This window comes from Somniosus microcephalus, chromosome 25, assembly GCF_052327205.1.
Source record: "Somniosus microcephalus isolate GS21.2 chromosome 25, FLI_Smic_1.0, whole genome shotgun sequence".
Classification (NCBI taxonomy): Eukaryota; Metazoa; Chordata; class Chondrichthyes; order Squaliformes; family Somniosidae; genus Somniosus; species Somniosus microcephalus.
In genome coordinates this window covers 23560948-23580083 of record NC_141011.1, presented here as the reverse complement: position 1 = coordinate 23580083, position 19136 = coordinate 23560948, and the positions used below count along the sequence as shown (strand labels likewise).

General features: G+C 45.2%; 1 protein-coding gene across 1 annotated transcript in view; it reads right to left on the bottom strand.

The window, feature by feature from the left end:
• The window catches only part of wnt4 (wingless-type MMTV integration site family, member 4), a 44547-nt gene that overhangs the window by 9431 nt on the left and 15980 nt on the right, over nucleotides 1–19136 (bottom strand). The window contains exons 3-4 of the mRNA XM_085966884.1: nucleotides 18395–18526; nucleotides 14433–14575 (exon numbers count right to left, since the gene is read on the bottom strand). Coding sequence (XP_085823010.1) covers nucleotides 14433–14575; nucleotides 18395–18526 — 275 coding nt within the window. The remainder of the gene's footprint in view (nucleotides 1–14432; nucleotides 14576–18394; nucleotides 18527–19136) is intronic.

Genomic DNA, 19136 nt, shown 5'->3' with positions numbered 1-19136 from the left:
CCATCTGAACCATTATCACCCGACCAGATCACACACGTGGTCCCTCAGAACGGAGCCAAATCAGTTGGGAAGTAGGGGAACTTCCCAAGGCAATCCAATTGTTTTTTTTTTAAAGTCAGCAATGCTGGTTCAGAAGTTACAGAGTTCAAGCTGTTAAGTTAGGGAAGGACTATTGGACGAGTCACTTCCGCAACGTGAACCGACTACACCACCGGGAACTGCTACACCACGGAGGCGTTGTCCGGACTGAGTCAAGAAGCGCAGGAGACGCCTCCACCGAGACTGAATCTGTGAACTGTTTTCCGCAGAGACTGAATCTGTGAACTGTTTTCCGCAGAGACTATATCTGTAAACTGTTTTACATGAAGTTGAATACATGTATGTTTAATGGGGAATAAGTATGTTGTAAGCTAAAAAGGGAGGATTGTAGTGTATGTAACCGTCTACCTTTAAGAGAACTATTGTATGTAACCGTCCACCTTTAAGAGAACTATTTTAGGGGTTGCACTACTTTATTTTGGCTTCTGTATACTGTAATACCGGTAGTGACCACACCGGTATATAAGTGCTGGGTAAGGATTTATTGGGCAGATTCGCCCTGACCTTCGAATAGTAAAGTCCTGTTTAAAGTTACTTTTGTAGTCTGTGTATTAATTCACTATACAACCCACAGACTTTACAGTAGGTATAATTGAGAAGGAAAGGGGGAAGAGTTAAAGAGGCTTGGGTGAAGGAGCAAATGTAATGGGTGGATAAGTGTAGAACAATGTTGGGGAAAGTAGTACATGTGGTTGAGGAAGGAGGAAGAGTTGAAGAGACTTGGGGCGGGGGGAGGAGAGAAGTAACAGATGTACTGGGGAGGATGAGTAGAAGATGGGTCTTTGCAAGTAAGTACAGGGTAATATGTCAGGAGATAATACTGTCTAGCCTCTTTAGGATTAGCTGTTTTAGTTACTTTTATCACCCTGAAGCTTCTAAAAGGCCTTCAAATTAAGCTGTTAGGCTGCAGTGTCACTGAGCTGAGTGATTTCAATGTGTGACGTTCCGGTTGGGAATCAAGCACTCAACTGCTTGAGCTACTGGACCTAGAATAAGAGATGCTTTTAACAAGTTTCTACAAACTATAGACGTTGGTCCAATAAAAACAGTCCAATGGGATCATTGGTTGATACAATGTTAAAGGGGCTGATCACCATGGTAATGCACTGTTTTCTTTGGGGTAAACATAATTAGTTTGTGTCACCTTTGTATACAATGCAGTTCCATGAAAGGCCAGCCACATTTCCTATAGGTTGGAAACAAACTGGGAATAAGACTAAGGTTGAACTGACTTCTACATTTCATTGGTTTGGCTATAAGGTCCACCATGATTAATGCTTGACAAAGCCACGGTGCCTTCCTATAAAGATCGAAGATGGTCAATGACACATGACGCCAATACATCAGTAATGTTTGATAACAAGATGCAAGATACTTGCATTGGAGGCAGTTCAGAGACGATTCACTCGGTTGATTCCTGAGATGAGGGGTTTGACTTATGAAGAAAGGTTGAGCAGGCTGGGCCGATACTCATTGGAATTTAGAAGAATGAGAGGTGATCTTATTGAAACATATAAGATACTGAGGGGGCTCGACAAGGTAGACGCAGGGAGGATGTTCCCCCTCGTGGGGAAATCTAGAACACGGGGGCACAGTTTCAGAATAAAGAGTCGCCCTTTTGGAACTGAGATGAGGAGGAATTTCTTCTCTGAGGGTTGTAAATCTGTGGAATTCTCTGCCCCTAGAGAGCCGTGGAGGCTGGGTCATTAAATACATTTAAGGTGGAGATAGACAGATTTTTGCAAGATAAGGGAGTGAAGGGTTATGGGAAGCAGGCAAGGAAGTGTCTTTGAGCCCAAGATCAGCCATGATCTTATTGAATGGTGGAGCAGGCTCAAGGGGCCAAGTGGCCTATTCCTGCTCCTATTTCTTATGTTCTTATGGAGGTCCTTGCAAGATGATAATGTAAAATAGTGATATGGACTCTTTAAAACATAAAGGTCTAAGATTTTAGGACATAAGCACATCTAGTATTAGGGATGGGTTTCTTGAGCAGTATGTAACTGAACCGACCAGGGGGCAAGCAACCTTAGATCTGGTCCTGTGTAACGAGACAGGATTAATTAAAAATGTCCTAGTAAAGGATCCCCTTGGAATGAGTGACCATAACATGGTTGAATTCCATATTCAATTAGAGGGTGAGAAGGTTGGATCTCAAACAAGCGTGCTAAGCTTGAATAAAGGAGACTATGAAGGTATGAGAGCGGAATTGAGTAGAGGGGATTGGGAAAATAGATTAAAGGGTAAGACGATACACGATCAGTGGTGTACATTTAAGGAGTTATTTTACAACTTCCAAAAAATATATATTCCACTGAGAAGAAAAGGGTGTAAAAGAAAAGACAGCCATCCGTGGCTAAGTAAAGAAATTAAGAATAGTATTCGACTAAAAACAAGGGCATATAAGGTAGCCAAATCTAGTGGGAGGATAGAGGATTGGGAAAACTTTAAAAGACAGCAAAAAATAACAAAAAGATTAATTAAGAAAGGGAAGATAGATTATGAAAGTAAATTAGCAAAAAATATAAAAACAGATAGTAAGAGTTTTTATAGTTATATAAAAAGAAAAAGGGTGGCTAAAGTAAATGTTGGTCCCTTAGAGGATGAGACCGGGAAATTAATGGTGGGAAATATGGAGATGGCAAAAACACTGAATGAATATTTTGTATCAGTCTTTACAGTAGAGGACACTAAGAATATCCCAACACTGGACAAACAGGGGGCTATAGGGGGGGAGGAGCTAAACACGATCAAAATCACTAAGGAAGTGGTACTCGGTAAAATAATGGGACTCAAGGCGGATAAATCACCTGGACCGGATGGCTTACATCCTAGGGTCTTGAGGGATTGTGGATGCATTGGTAATAATTTTCCAAAACTCCCTGGACTCGGCAAAGGTCCCGGCAGACTGGAAAACTGCTAATGTAACACCCTTATTAAAAAAGGGCAGTAGACAGAAGGCTGGAAACTATAGACTGGTTAGCCTAACATCTGTGGCAGGTAAAATTTTGGAGTCCATTATTAAGGAGACAGTAACAGGACATTTGGATAATCATAATTTAATAGGACAAAGTCAGCATGGTTTTATGAAGGGGAAGTCATGTTTGACAAATTTGCTGGAGTTCTTTGAGGAAGTAACATATAGGGTGGATAAAGGGGAACCAGTGGACGTAGTGTATTTAGACTTCCAAAAGGCATTTGACAAGGTGCCACACAAAAGATTATTGCTTAAGATAAAAAATCACGGGATTGGGGGTAATATTCTGGCATGGATAGAGGATTGGCTATCTAACAGAAGGCAGAGAGTTGGGATAAATGGTTCATTCTCAGACTGGCAATCAGTAACTAGTGGTGTTCCGCAGGGGTCGGTGCTGGGTCCCCAACTCTTTACAATCTATATTAACGATTTGGAGGAGGGGACCGAGTGTAACATATCAAAGTTTGCAGATGATACTAAGATGGGGGGGAAAGTAGTGAGTGAGGAGGACATAAAAAACCTGCAAGGGGACATAGACAGGCTAAGTAAGTGGGCAGAGATTTGGCAGATGGATTACAATGCTGGAAAGTGTGAGGTTATGCACTTTGGCAGGAAAAATCGTACAAGTTATTATCTTAATGGCAAGAAACTGGAAAGTACTGAAGTACAAAGGGATCTGGGGGTCCTGGTGCACGAAACTCAAAAGGTTAGTATACAGGTGCAGCAAGTGATTAAGAAGGCCAATGGAATGTTGGCTTTCATTGCTAGGGGGATAGAATGTAAAAATAGGGAGGTATTGCTTCAGTTGTACAAGGTATTGGTGAGACCGCACCTGGAATACTGCATACAGTTTTGGTGTCCATACTTAAGAAAAGACATACTTGCTCTCGAGTCAGTACAAAGAAGGTTCACTCGGTTAATCCCGGGGATGAGGGGATGGACATATGAGGAGAGGTTGAGTAGATTGGGACTCTACTCATTGGAGTTCAGAAGAATGAGAGGCGATCTTATTGAAACATATAAGATTGTGAAGGGGTTGGATCGGGTGGATGCAGGGCAGCACGGTGGCATAGTGGTTAGCACTGTTGCCTCACAGCGCCAGGGACCCGGGTTCGAATCCGGCCTCGGGCGACTGTCTGTGTGGAGTTTGCACATTCTCCCCGTGTTTGCGTGGGTTTCCTCCGGGTGCTCCGGTTTCCTCCCACAGTCCAAAGATGTGCGGGTTAGGTTGATTGGCTATGATAAATTGACCCTTAGTGTTAGGGGGATTAAATACGTGGGGTTACGGGGATAGGGTGGGATATGTGTTGGTGTAGGGGTTACGGGGATCGGGTGGGATATGTGTCGGTGCAGGCTCGATGGGCCGAAATGGCCTCTATCTGCACTGTGGGGTTTCTGTGATTCTGTGATCTGTGAATGTTCCCGATGATGGGTGAAACTAGAACTAGGGGGCATAGTCCTAGCATAAGGGGCTGCTCTTTCAAAACTGAGATGAGGAGGAACTACTTCACTCAGAGGGTGGTAGGTCCATGGAATATGCTGCCCCAAAAAGCTGTAGAAGCTACATCATTACATAAATTTAAAACAGAAATAGACAGTTTCCTAGAAGTAAAGGGAATTAAGGGTTACGGGGAGCGGGCAGGAATTTGGACATGAGTCTAGGTTCGGATCGGTCATGGCCCTGTGGGTAGCGGAGCGGGCCCAGGGGCCGTGTAGCCTGATCCTGCTCCTATTTCGTGTGTCTAATTCTGTTAGATTCAGGAGATGGTTCTGTGATAGTAGATTGGCGGTTAGGATCAGATCAGCCATGATCTTATTGAATGGCGGAGCAGGCTTGAGGGGCCGATTGGCCTACTCCTGCTCCTATTTCTTATGTTCTTATGTTCTTATGTTAGTCAATCATAAAAAATATTGCTGTGGTGTTTTTAGACCCACACATGCAACCAGTCAATGATATCAACAAAAGAGTTGTTTGAAAACTATTTGATAATTTAGCTGAACAAATTTGCTAATAGGCATTATTGTGTTTCTACGGTATTGCAAAATAATAGCAACTAGTTACCAAATTAATTCACAGATTTTATTTTTGGCAGATGTAGTCTATTGATAATTCAGTTGTTTTTTGCACTAAAACATTGAACTATTCAACAATTTCAATAAAACAATGTAAACAACATAGCAAAGTGGGAATTTAGTGCTAAAATTATCAGATAATTTGAGTTATGTGACATTGAAGTAAGAGAAATAGACTATATAACATTGAATCTTATGGCTTTGCATGTACATTGGATGTCAGGATTCCAAAATCAATTTATATTCAGAATTCAGATTCACCAGCTCTCCCACATGGGATGGTGAGCTATCACTTCAGGATTGTAATTTCAGATCTGTGCTCACTGTGCTAGTAATTCCAACATTTCTCTTGCTTGAGAGAAAGAGAAAACAGGAGATTGCAATATAGGGGGATTATCCCAGCATTCATACATAAAGTGAAAGCCGAGTATGAAAACAGAGTGCCCCAATAACTTAGCGAGGTTATCCAGCAGGGAATGCCCCAAGTTCAATCCCCAGTCTGTGCTGAATTAGTGGATCTCAATTGCCCAGTGCCAGTGGATCTCAGCTGGGGCAGTGGGACAGTTGCCATAGTTGGTTTCTGTCCCCTTGGATTAGAAGGGGAAAAATCAGGCATGGTCCTTACTCCTGATTTTAATTCAGCAACCCCTACTGAGGCATATATTATATTTTATCTATATATATAAATCGGTCGATCTGTCTGTCTGTCTGTCTGTCTGTCATTCTGTCTGTCATTCTGTCTGTCATCACCTGTGCGTCTGTCGGGCTATGCGCTCGAAAGTTACAGGGCGTACCTACGCGCGCGTTACCTCCAAAGAAAGCTTACGCTTCCGAGACGGTTTTAAGCGTATTTACGTTTCGGCCGGGCTAAAATCGCGCCCGCGGTATCTGAAAAACCTTCAACGTTCCGCTCATTAGCATCTCATTATCCGCTCATTAGCGACAGAGTGACCTCGAGGTCGACCAATCGTACGGCGGCTTGCTGCCGCGTGCGGCCGGGCCCTCCTACGGTCGAGTGACGGGACGATTGACCAATCCTACGCTTTGGTCACCTGACGGTCGACCAATCGGTGCGTGTGTGGGTGGGCCTTATCGTTCTGAACCGAGGTGAGTAGCCGCCATCTTGCTTCCATTCTTTTTCCTGCTTTCTGCGTCTTTCTTTTCAAATATACTTTTCCAGCAAAATAAAATTCAATTTATTAAATTCTTTTAAAATAAATCACTCATTTGTAAATATTTTATCTCACCTGAACATTCTTTTTCCTACCTTTGCCCGTTTTTTTCTTAGGCCTGAAAGCCTGGGCCTTTCTTGCCCAGCCAGGCCCGAGCTAGGTAACTGGGCTGCTGCTAAGCTCCTCACCACCCCACCCCCCCCCGTGTCACGTTACCCGGGGCAACGGCGTCAGCCACGAGGGTCAGGGTGCGCGCGCAGCAGGAGCAGGTGAGACTCTGTTCTGCGCTCGGCTCGGCGGGGGGGGGGGCGGGGCTCTTGAGAGTGCGGATCGGGTTACCCCGGCAACAGGAGTGCGGGCCGGCTGGGGCTTGGAGAGCGCGGCTCTCGGCCGGGGGGGCGGGGCTTGGAGAGCGCGGCTCTCGGCCGGGGGGGGGCGGGGCTTGGAGAGCGCGGCTCTCGGCCGGGGGGGGCGGGGCTTGGAGAGCGCGGCTCTCGGCTGGGGGGGCGGGGCTTGGAGAGCGCGGCTCTCGGCCGGGGGGGCGGGGCTTGGAGAGCGCGGCTCTCGGCCGGGGGGGCGGGGCTCGGAGAGCGCGGCTCTCGGCCGGGGGGGCGGGGCTCGGAGAGCGCGGCTCTCGGCCGGGGGGGGGCGGGGCTCGGAGAGCTGGGCTCTCGGCAGTGCGGGGCGGCGCGGCAGGGTTACCACGGCAACCGGGCGTGCCTGTCTCTCAGCCTCAAGCCCTCCCTTCCTCCCTCCCCCCCCGCCTTCCTTCCCCCCTCCCTTCCCCCCCCCGCCCTTCCCCCCCGCCCCCCTTCCCCCTTCCCTTCCCCCCCGCCCTCCCTTCCACCCCGCCCCCCCTTCCCCCCGCCCTCCCTTCCCCCCTTCCCCCCCTCCCTTCCCCCATTCCCCCCCTCCCTTCCCCCCCGCCCTCCCTTCCCCCCCAGCCCTCCCTTCCCCCCCACCCGTGCGCTCTCTCTACCCCCCAGTCGCTCTCTCTCTACCCCCCAGTCGCTCTCTCTCTTCCCCCCCCAGTCGCGCTCTCTCTCTCTCTCTCTCTCCCCCCCCAGTCGCTCTCTCTCTCTCTCTTCCAACAACAACATGCCCTCGAAAAAGCCTCGGCACCGCCGGGCACTTCAGCTAGTATATATATAAAGCGGTCGATCTGTCTGTCCTTCTGTCTGTCCTTCTGTCTGTCTGTCCTCGGGTGTGCGTCTGTCCGGCTATGCGCTCGAAAGTTATACCGCGTACCTACGCGCGCGTTACCTCCGAAGAAAGCTTACGCTTCCAGGACGCTGGTAAGCATATTTACTTTTTGGTCGGACAAAAATTGTTCGCGCCTTATGCAAAAAACCTTTACAATTAAACTCATTATCTGCTAGCATTGATTGACTGACGTCAAGGTTTGACCAATCCTGTGCCGTCACGATTGACCAATCCTACAGTACGGTCCCCTGATGGTTGGCCAATCGGTGTGTGTGTGTGTGGGCGGGACTAATCGTTTTCATCTCGGGGATCTGGCAGCCATTGTTTCAGTGCTTGCAGCTTCCAGCTCAAACTACTTTGAAAGTTAGTATCTCTTTTAAAAATAACATAAGATTTACCAAAAACGTTTTATAAGTACTTTCACTTTCATCTTTCAAGGTATTAAGTGTGTCTGTGGGCGGGACTAATCGTTTTCATCTCAGGGATCTGCCAGCCATTCTTTCACTGCTTGCAGCTCAAACTACTCTCCTTATCCAGCTTTGAAAAAGTTAGTTTCTCTTTTAAAAATAACGTAAGATTTACCAAAAACGTTTTATAAGTACTTTCACTTTCATCTTTCAAGGTATTAAAAGGTAGAAATGTTGCCCGCCAGTAGATTCACAGAGGGACACAGACAGGGCCCAAAGCCTGGCACTCGATTTAAAGCGCCCGGCCCAAAACAGCCCTGGCAAAGCCGGGCTCCCCCCAGCTAGTATATATATATATGGATATTGAGCTCCATTATGGTACACCCTGCGCTCAAATAGTCTGCCAGCATTCACAGTTTGAGGCTCACCGACGAATAATGACTGAGTGGATAAGCTATGATAAATTGCCCAGTGCCTGTGCAACCATATTCCACCATAGAGTCAACTGCTTCAGGAGAGGAAGAGAAGAAAATTGCTAAGAAAAAGATATATTGAAAAAGTAAAATTACAGCTAGTGACAACAGAAAAAAAGAGAAGATACAAGATAACAAAAATAAAGGAGAGACGATGACTATATAAATGCCACTTGGCCATCCTCAGCAGACCTCATAAAACATGCAGCTTGTGTTTCTCCACAAGTTAACTGTTCAAGTACATGATGCTAATTGAAGCTCGCACATCTACAATTTATCTACTGTTGAGTAGTTATGTCAGGGTCTGAGAAAGTGCAGAGTGGAGTGTCTCAGGGATCAGTATTGGGACTTTACCATTTCTAATTTACATCAATGACTTTGATTCAGAAATTAGGAGGGCCCATTGATCCTGAATAAGCAATTCAGAAAATAGACTCAACATGTCCAACCAATGCAGCGCAGCAATCAACAAAGCACACTGAATGTTGAACTCTATAGCCAAACCAACAGAATACAAGTCATGCGCAAACTGTATAGTGCCGTGGCCAAACCACACCTGAGTGACGTGTCCAGCGATGGTCACTAAGATACTAGGGAGACTGTCTCGTTCAAGCACTAAAGTCAGTTCATATAAGAGCCACAAAGCCGATCTTTAGACCTCGATTTTATTAAGGGGGGTGCAAGAACGGTGCATGCGAGCCCCGAAGCGGGAGATGCACCTGGAAACAACGGCAACATCGAGGCATGGCCGTTACATTTCATAGGAATGCCACCCAAACCCAGCCAGATCCACTACCGCGGGAGCGGGAATTTGGGCAGCAGGAGGCCGACGCCAGAGACCCATGGGAACGGTCCCTGGCAGTCAGGTAAATGGTGAGGGGGGGTGGGCAGGGGGGAATTGCAATCGAGGGAGGGGAGGGGAAACCTGGGGCAAGGGATTCCCCAAGGTTTCCTTTTGGGGCCTGGAGGACTTAAAATCAGGGCCTTAGCTACAGAGAACTGAATTATGAAGAAAGACTGGAGAAACTGGAACGAGTGTGATTGACAAGTGAATTTATTGAGATATAGCAAAAAGTAAGCAGCATGGAAAACGCAGATCCAGAAAATTACTTCAAACTAAATTATTAAATTTAGGACAAGGACACTGTCGGGAGCGGTGAGAGCGGAGGTTCAGTGAGTATTTAAACTCACTTTCACAGGCTTTTTTACAGAGGCCAGTGTCGGGAGCAGTGAGAGCGGAGGTTCAGTGAGTATTTAAACTCACTTTCGCGGGCTTTTTTACAGAGGCTTACCAATCTCGCAGACTGGCGGCTGCGTTCCAGAGCTACATCACGATTCAAAACGTGACGCGGGCAGGAGGAAGCAGCTGATTGGGTGAGTACTTATACTACTCTATAGTTTGACAGTTAAGGTTCATAGTTTATAAAGTTTAGAAGGTCTTAATTTTGTGGTTATAGTTTCTAAGATCTCTGTTGTGTAGCGGGGAGTGCTAGGAAACAAGGGCCCTTAAGTATATCATTTAATTGTAGTATAATTGGTGGTATTGATTTAATTTAAATTAATTAAAGGGTAAGTCATGGCAGCAAAGCTCGGCCCCGTGGCATGCTCCTCCTGCACTATGTGGGAAATCAGGGACACTTCCTGTGTCCCTGACGACCATGTGTGCGGGAAGTGTATCCAGCTGCAGCTACTGACAGACCGCATTGTGGCGCTGGAGCTGCAAATGGATACATACTGGAGCATTCACGATGCTAAGGACGTCGTGGATATCACATTTAATCAGTTAGTCACACCGCAGGTAAAGGCTACACAGGCAGGAAGGGAATGGGTGTCCGCCAGGCAGAGTAGTAGGCGCAGGCAGGTAGTGCAGGGGTCCCCTGTGGCCATCCCCCTCTCAAACAGATATACCGCTTTGGATATTGTTGGGGAGGATGGCTTATCGGGGGTAGGCAGCAGCAACCAACTTCCTGGCACCATGGGTGGTTCTGCTGCACGGGACAGGAGGGAAAAGAGTGGGAGAGCTATAGTGATAGGGGATTCTATTGTCAGGGGAATAGATGGGCGTTTCTGCGGCCGCAAACGAGACTCCAGGATGGTATGTTACCTCCCTGGTGCAAGGGTCAAGGATGTTTCAGAGCAGCTGCAGGGCATTCTGGAGGGGGAGGGTGAATAGCCAGTTGTCGTGGTGCATATAGGTACCAACGATATAGGTAAAAAAGTGGGATGAGGTCCTAAAAGCTGAATATAGGGAGTTAGGAGGTAAATTTAAAAATAGGACCTCAAAGGTAGTAATCTCAGGATTGCTACCAGTGCCACGTGCTAGTCAGAGTAGAAATAGAAGGATATTTCAGATGAATACGTGGCTAGAAGAATGGTGCAAGGGGGAGGGATTCAAATTCCTGCGACATTGGAACCGGTTCTGGGGGAGGTGGGACCAGTACAAACTGGACAGTTTGCACCTGGGCAGGACCGGGACCGATGTCCTAGGGGGAGTGTTTGCTAGTGCTGTTGGGGAGGGTTTAAACTAAAATGGCAGGGGGTTGGGAACCTGTACAGGGAGACAGAGGAAAGGGAAGCAAGGATAGAAGCAAAAGACAGGAAGGAGAAAAGCAAAAGTGGAAGTCAGAGAAATCAAGGGTGTAAATCAAACATGGCCGCAGTAAACAATAATTCTAAAAGGTCTAAGAGTTTAAAAAAAACAAGCCTGAAGGCTTTGTGTCTTAATGCGAGGAGCAATCGTAATAAAATGGATGAATTAGCTGTGCAAATAGATGTGAATAGATATGATATAATTGGGATTACGGAGACATCACTCCATGGTGACCAAGGCTGGGAATTCAACATCCAGGGGTATTCAATATTCAGGAAGGACAGGCAAAAAGGAAAAGGCGGTGGGGCAGCATGGCTGGTTAAAGAGGAGATTAACACAATAGTAAGGAAGGATATTAGCTCTGATGATGTGGAATATATATGGGTAGAGCTGAGAAATACCAAGGGGCAGAAAATGTTAGTGGGAGTTGTATACAGACCCCCAAACAGTAATGCTAAGGTTGGGGATGGCATTAAATGGGAAATTAGAGATGCATGCAATAAGGGCACAGCAGTTATCATGGGTGACTTTATTCTACATATAGATTGGTCTAACCAAATTAGTAACAATACTGTGGAAGAGGAATTCCTAGAGTGTATACGGGATGGTTTCCTGGACCAATATGTCGAGGAACCAACTAGAGATCAGGCCATCTTAGACTGGGTATTATGTAATGAGAAAGGATTAATTAGCAATCTTGTTGTGCGTGGCCCCTTGGGGAGGAGCGATCATAACATGATAGAATTCTTCATTAAGATGGAGAGTGAAGTAGTTGATTCAGAGACTTGGGTAGTGAATTTAAATAAAGGAAACTATGATGGTATGCGAGATGGCTAGGATGGATTGGGGAATGTTACTTAAAGGGTTGACGGTGAATAGGCAATGGCAAACATTGTTTGGCATAAAAATAAAACAAAAAAGGTGACTCAACATTGGCTAACAAGGGGAATTAGGGATAGCATAAGATCCAAGGAGAGGACATATAAATTGGCCAGAAAAAGCAGCAAACCTTTGGATTGGGAGTAGTTTAGGATTCAGCAAAGGAGGACAAAGGGATTAATTAAGAGGGGGAAAATAGATTATGAGAGTAAGCTTGCAGGGAACATAAAAACTGACTGTAAAAGCTTCTATAGATATGTGAAGAGAAAAGGATTGGTAAAGTCAAGCGTAGGTCCCTTGCAGTCAGAATCAGGGGAATTTATAATGGGGAACAAAGACATGGCAGACCAATTAAATACATACTTTGGTTCTGTCTTCACAAAGGAGGACACAAATAAACTCCCAGAGATGTCGGGGAACATAGGGTCTAATGAGAGGGAGGAACTGAATGAAATCAGTATTTGTAGGGAAATGGTGTTAGGGAAATTGATGGGATTGAAGGCCAATAAGTCCCCAGAGCTTGATAATCTACATCCTAGGGTACTTAAGGAAGTGGCCCTAGAAATAGTAGATGCATTGCTGGTCATCTTCCAAAATTCTATAGGCTCTGGAACAGTTCCCATGGATTGGAGGGTAGCTAATGTAACCCCACTATTTAAAAAAGGTGGTAAAGAAAAAACGGGGAATTATAAACCGGTAAGCCTGACATCAGTAGTGGGGAAAATGCTAGAATCCATTATAAAAGATATAATAGCAGAGCACTTGGAAAACAGTGACAGGATTGGACAAAGTCAACATGGATCTACAAAGGTAAATCATGCTTGACTAATCTACTGGACTTTTTTGAGGATGTAACTGGTAGAATAGATAAGGGAGAACCAGTGGATGTGGTGTATTTGGACTTTCAGAAGGCTTTCGATAAGATCCCACATAAGAGACTAGCATGCACATGGGATTGGGGGTAACGTACTGACTTGGATTGAAAACTGGTTGGCAGACAGGAAGCAAAGAGTTGGAATAAACGGGTCTTTTTCCGAGTGGAAGGCAGTGACTAGTGGGGTACCGCAGGGATCGGTGCTAGGACCCCAGTTATTCACAATATATATATTAATGATCTAGACGAGGGAACTAGATGTAATATCTCCAAGTTTGCAGATGACACAAAGCTGGGTGGGCGTGTGTGCTGTGAGGAGGATGCAGAGAAACTCCAGTATGATTTGGACAGGTTGGGCGATTGGGCAGATGCATAGCAGATGCAGTATAATGTGGATAAATGCAAGGTTATCCACTTTGGTGGCAAATACAGGAAGGCAGATTATTATCTGAACGGCAATAGATTGGGAAAAGGGGAAGTGCAACGAGATCTGGGTGTCCTTGTGCACCAGTTGCTGAAGGTAAGCATGCAGGTGCAGCAGGCGGTTAAGAAGGCAAATGGTATGCTGGCCTTCATAGCGAGAGGATTCGAGTACAGGAGCAAGGATGTCTTGCTGCAGTTGTACAGGGCCTTCGTGACACCACAGCTTGAGTATTGTGTGCAGTTTTGGTCGCCTTATCTGAGGAAGGTTGTTCTTGCCATGGAGGGAGTGCAGCGAAGATTCACCAGACTGATACCTGGGATGGCAGGAATGACGTATGAAGAGAGATTGGGTTGATTAGGCTTATATTCGCTGGAGTTTAGAAGAATGAGAGGGGATCTCATTGAAACTTATAAAATTCTAACAGGATTAGACAGACTAGATGCAGGAAGGCTGTGTTCGATGGCGGGGGAGTCCAGAACCAGGGGTCACAGTCTAAGGATAAGGGGTAAGCCATTTAGGACTGAGATGAGGAGGAATTTCTTCATCCAGAGAGTGGTGAACCTGTGGAATTTTCTACCACAGAAGACAGTTGAGACCAATTCATTAAATATATTCAAGAAGGAGTTAGATATATTTCTTAAGGCTAAGGGGATCAAGGGATATGGGGAGAAAGCAGGGACAGGGTACTATGTTTGGATGATCAGCCATAATTGCATTGAATGACGGAGCAGGCTCGAGGGGCTGAATGGCCTACTCCTGCTCCTATCTTCTATGTTTCTATGACACAGGCTTAAACTAGTAATGGGCAAATTTAGAATTGATGTTAGGAAGTTCTTCACACAAAGAGTGACCAACACCTGGAATGGACTTCCAGGTAGCGTAACAGAGGCAAATAATCTAGAACTATTTAAGAAACAGTTAGATTTTGCAATGGTGTGGTGAACTTTAGGGTCTTTCTGGATGGATGAACTCACGTGGGCCAAATGGTCTTCCACATCCATATTGATCTTGTGATCTTATGACAGATGTGTTCACATATGTTGGCAAATATTGCCAAAACTATTGCCAATACAACACCAGTCAGCAGTAATCAGCTATGGATAAACACACTTGATATAACCTATTTTTCCCTAGAATCAAATTGTTGAACAAAGAAAATTATTGATGCAATAAAGAGTTAGAGAAGCAATTGAAGTGGTAAAGTTTAAGATTGGGAACAGTTTAGAGCAGAGTTGGAGTTTTAGGATTATGAACCACATACCTTCCTTCCTGCCTCGTTGTTGTGCAGATTCATCAATGGCCTGCTAGAAGAGGCACCTTTGCTTCTTTCCCTTACATCCACAAAAGACTGGGAAAAGGCAACACCATATGCGATATTATCTGAACATCCTGACCATTGGAAGCCTAAACCCAACAGTAATGAAAAAATATTAATGATCAGAACAAAAAGCCTGTTTAATTCAGAAGTGAACAATCCAGATATTTTCAAGGTCAAGTCAAGCCTAGGCCAAATCGGGAACTAAATCCGATTTAAAATCTAGGAATCACAGTGATATACCTATCAATTCATCCAATGAAAAGCGACGAGTTAAGAAAGTAACTATAGGTTTTTATTGGCTAAATAACAGAGCCCACCCTCGTGGGTGATCGGATACAACAAGGAGGAATGCCAGCCAGTCGACTACCTTTATACCTGGGCAGGTAGGTGGAGTCATGGGCGGAGTCAGCAGTGGTCAGCCCAGGTATAGCAGCGTGACAAGAGGCGACCTCGTATAGTGATACAACAGTGTGAACAGTGATAACCATAGAGTAACGATATAACAGTGATAACTATAGTGTAACGATAGTGAACGATAAAAGTGGTTTACCACACACAGTATACCCTTTCACATAATCAGTAACCTGACAGGTTAATTAACGGTAGCATATTAGTTTTTTATCAATGTTTTCCCCATTTTCTGCTCCCGAAGGCACTGATCTTTTTTGGAGTACATGTGAACATACAAAAAGAAAGGTGAGAAAACACCTTCAGGCTCATCAAGTCCACCCTATCCAGCAGACTTTGTAACCTTGCATGCCATCCTCTCCACTCCTGGTAGTGTTGTCTCTTGGGATGCAAAATGAATAGAAAAAAAAGACTAGCCAATTAAGAAAAATTGCTGCCAAATTCCTCTCAGACTTCCTAAGGCAAACAAACAAGCTTCAGAAAATTGTGGTTGCCCATTTTGCATCCCAGTGTAAACTAATTATGTATCCCCTATCACTGGGAATGCATGCTTCTTTCAGAACCCCGTCAAGTTCTCTTTTAAAGGACTGGAATGATTTCAGACCACATTTTGTGGAAGTCTGTTCCAGAGGCTGATGACTCCCTGCAAAAGGAGATTATTCCTGGCATCTAACCTTATTCTATCTTTGGATTTTATAGGCAACAACTCTCTGGCACCACATATGTTCCTACATACCTATAAATCTCCATGGAAACTTTAGCCTGAGGCTCAGGCTATTTTAACTCCTGGGCCTAATTTAAATAAAGTAGCACTGTCTCTCTCCCCTAACTGGTGGAAGTCATGTCAGGGCCGGCGGGCAGGAGCTGAAATTGGGTCGGGAGCCCGAGGATGCCAGGGACCCAAGAGAACAGTCCGCGGCATGAAGTTAGTGCTGGGGAAGGGGTTTGGCAGCAGATACCAGCACTGGGACGGAGCGGTAAAGCCGGGGCTGGGGTGGTCCAAGGACTCCTTGCGGGGCTTGGATGAGCACTCCTGCTCCACAAGGATTCCACAGAAAAGTAAAAATTAACTTTCTGGCCACTCCACTGACTCCCGCCATGGTATAGCTGCTGGGTTTGGTCCCATGCGAGCCTCCTGAATCCATAAGTAAAAATGGCATTGCAGCGCCAGTGACATCATCGGGCTGCGACTTTTGGTTGTCAATTAGGTCCCCCGCCTGCCTGGGCTGGGCGGCCCCCCCTGTGCCTGATCTGAGGTCAGTTAAGATGGTGGCCGGCAGGAATGCGGTGTGAACCTCCCTCCCCCCTCCCCACCACCTTAACCCCCGCCCGTACTCTGCCCGCTGGGCGGAGGAGGGTTATCATTGATCTCAAAATTCTTGTGAGTGTTCCAATATTTGCAGAGGAGCCTCCCACACAGAAAATCACTGCAATAGTAGTAATGGTAGAACACTAGACTCTCAATTATACTGACCAATTTCAAATGTCCGCAATGATATTAACTGTTTAATAGTTTTTGGAGTGCATTTACACTGTACGCAACAAACTGAAATGGAGTCACTCGTGATTTTTTTTGTCGATATTTACACTGCATTTAAGGATTTGCAGTTCAGTTTTGAAACCCCCACATGGTTTTACTTTCCAGTTTCTAATGCAATGGGGAGTCAGATCATTGATCAGACTCTGTATTTATGCACCAACTCCAGCACTACAGCAAAGCCATTTTTTTGGTTTCCTTAGCTTTTTTTTTTACTCTAGGTGACTCCTAGCTCCCTATTTCCTAGAAAGAATATTTTCACTTGCCCAGATATCTAGGTAAATTTGTAGGCTGTCCAGGAAACAAACAGTTTATTAGCGACTTGTTTTTATCACATGATCTCATGTGATCCTCCTCGTTTTGACTTTGGCTTGGGCTTTAACTGACAAACAGATTTATTAAATATTAAAACGCCAACAAATACTAGTGATAACAGCATTTTCTACAGTAGCTATTAAGCATTGCTAGCTCCTCAAATACTAGAAAATAATAAATAGTTCATCACTGCTGCGCTAAACTATTTTATGTAGTGATTCCTTTCTTTTTCTCACCACCTATGGAAGCTATCTGTCCTGACTATCTGTCTTCGAAGTCTTCAGGTAGATTCTCTGATATGAACAAGACAGGTTGATAAATCCCTTTATAAAAATTGACCAGGACCACACAGATTTAATTAATTGTTAAATTCAAAAGAGTTGCCAATCAAACACACTTTTCCACAAATCCCACAAGATGTTTGTACAGGTCCACAACCCCTTATCCGCAATTCCGAAATTCGAAAAGCTCTGAAAACCGAAAGTTTTTTCGTGGAGCCTCACTCATGTGCACGACATGACCCGAGTGGCGGCACACATGACCCGACGCGGCCGATGCTTGACCCACGCAGGTGTGAGGCGTCAGTTGTGCCTCAGCGCTGCTACCAGTCACACGTGCGGCTGCTGCTCTTTGATATTTTTTGTTATTTTGAGTTTACTTTCACTGTAAAAATGTCAAAAAGAGCTACCGTTCTGAAATCCGAAAAATTCCGAATTCCGAAACACATCTTGTCCCAAGGGTTTCGGATAAGGGGTTGTGGACCTGTATTTGAATTAAATGGCTTGTTCATTCTCTCAAATAGGCACAGAGAAACTGACTTAAATCTATAACCATTGTTTCAAGTTAAGCTGATACATGACTTCTGTGAGGGGAGCTGGTCTTTAACTACTTATGTACCATGGCTGGAGAGTGGTCCCAGCATGTCAGGGGGCATGTAGGAATTAAGAAGAGGAGGAGGATAGGACACGGCAGCACTTTTCCTGCCCTTAATGATGTCCTGAATGCACCATAAGTACTCAGGCTGCTAGATGGAGAGTCATAATGGAAGAAAGGCTTCATCTCAGAGAACATGGGGTTAGAGAGGGGGAGAACAGGGCCTTCGAAGACTATTACTGGCCATTAATGAAGTCCTTACTTTACCCGAAGTGGTCTCCCTCTATTTTAAGGTCTAATATGTGGATGATGATGAAGCATGTTAAATGTGTTTTTTTTTTGTTCATCCCATGATGAATGTTAGTACTGGAGAATGGAACACTTTCAGTGTGAGGCACCTGGTATCAGTATCCAGCACTCCCAGATCAAGTATAGCATGGTTAGATGCTACCTCAACAATGAGCCCCACTCCAATCTCAGGAAAGGACCTACTATACTTGTGTAATTTTTTTTTTCATTTTTCACACCAGCCATTCTGTGGCCTCTCTTAGTCAGTTTGCAAATTAATGCCAGATTATAGGTAATTTGCACTGCGCATTAGGAACTGGACTGAAATTGCTGAAACTTGTTTGGTGTAGGACCTATACAGGCAAAGGAGATTTTCAGCCCATTACTCTGGGCTAGTTTTGAACACCGATCTCAGAGGATAAAGGGCAATGGCTAACTCACTGCAACATCCAGCCCCCTGATGGAGCAACATCTTTAGACTTACCGTCAGGACTCACTCCATGGACTGTGCGATCACAACCACACTTTTCCAGCTCTCCACTGCTGCAGGCACGAGTAACTGCAAAGGCTACTCCAGCAGATGAGATTGCGTACACAAAAGCTGCTTCTCTTGTTCCTGCATTTAAAGAATTGAGAATGGTTACTCAACCACATCACGGACACACTGGGATGTAACAATACCTGTATAGAGCCGAACAAGATATGCAGACCCAAGTTACACTGCCAGCTTCTATGTTGTTTTCTGCCCAGCACTGACGTAGTTCTGTGCTTGTGTGTGACAGCTAGTTAGATTTCAATGTTCGGAGCAAGCTGATAAGTGCATGAAAAAGGACCACCTGGGAGCTATGTTTGTTACAGTTCTGTTGAACATAATTTCTGATTTTTCCTCCACTCCAATGGGCTTTTTTATATTGAGGCAAAGTGGCTTTGGGTGCATATCGACACAAAACCTAGAACCGTCAGAGTGATGATCAGTTTGTAAACTGCACTAAAGACCACCACCAGAAATCAGTCTTAAACCACTTGAACTTTACAAATGGTGTGGTATAACTTCAGTCCTGTTTTAATAGCTCCCAGGCAGTCCTCTGGAAGCATCAGTTTCTACGCAGCCTTTGGCTCGCTCCTAATATTAAAATCTAATTGTCTGGTGCATGCATGCACAAAATTATATTGATGCTGGACAGAAAGCACAATGCAAGAGCTGGCAGCAGCTCAGGTTGGCTGAA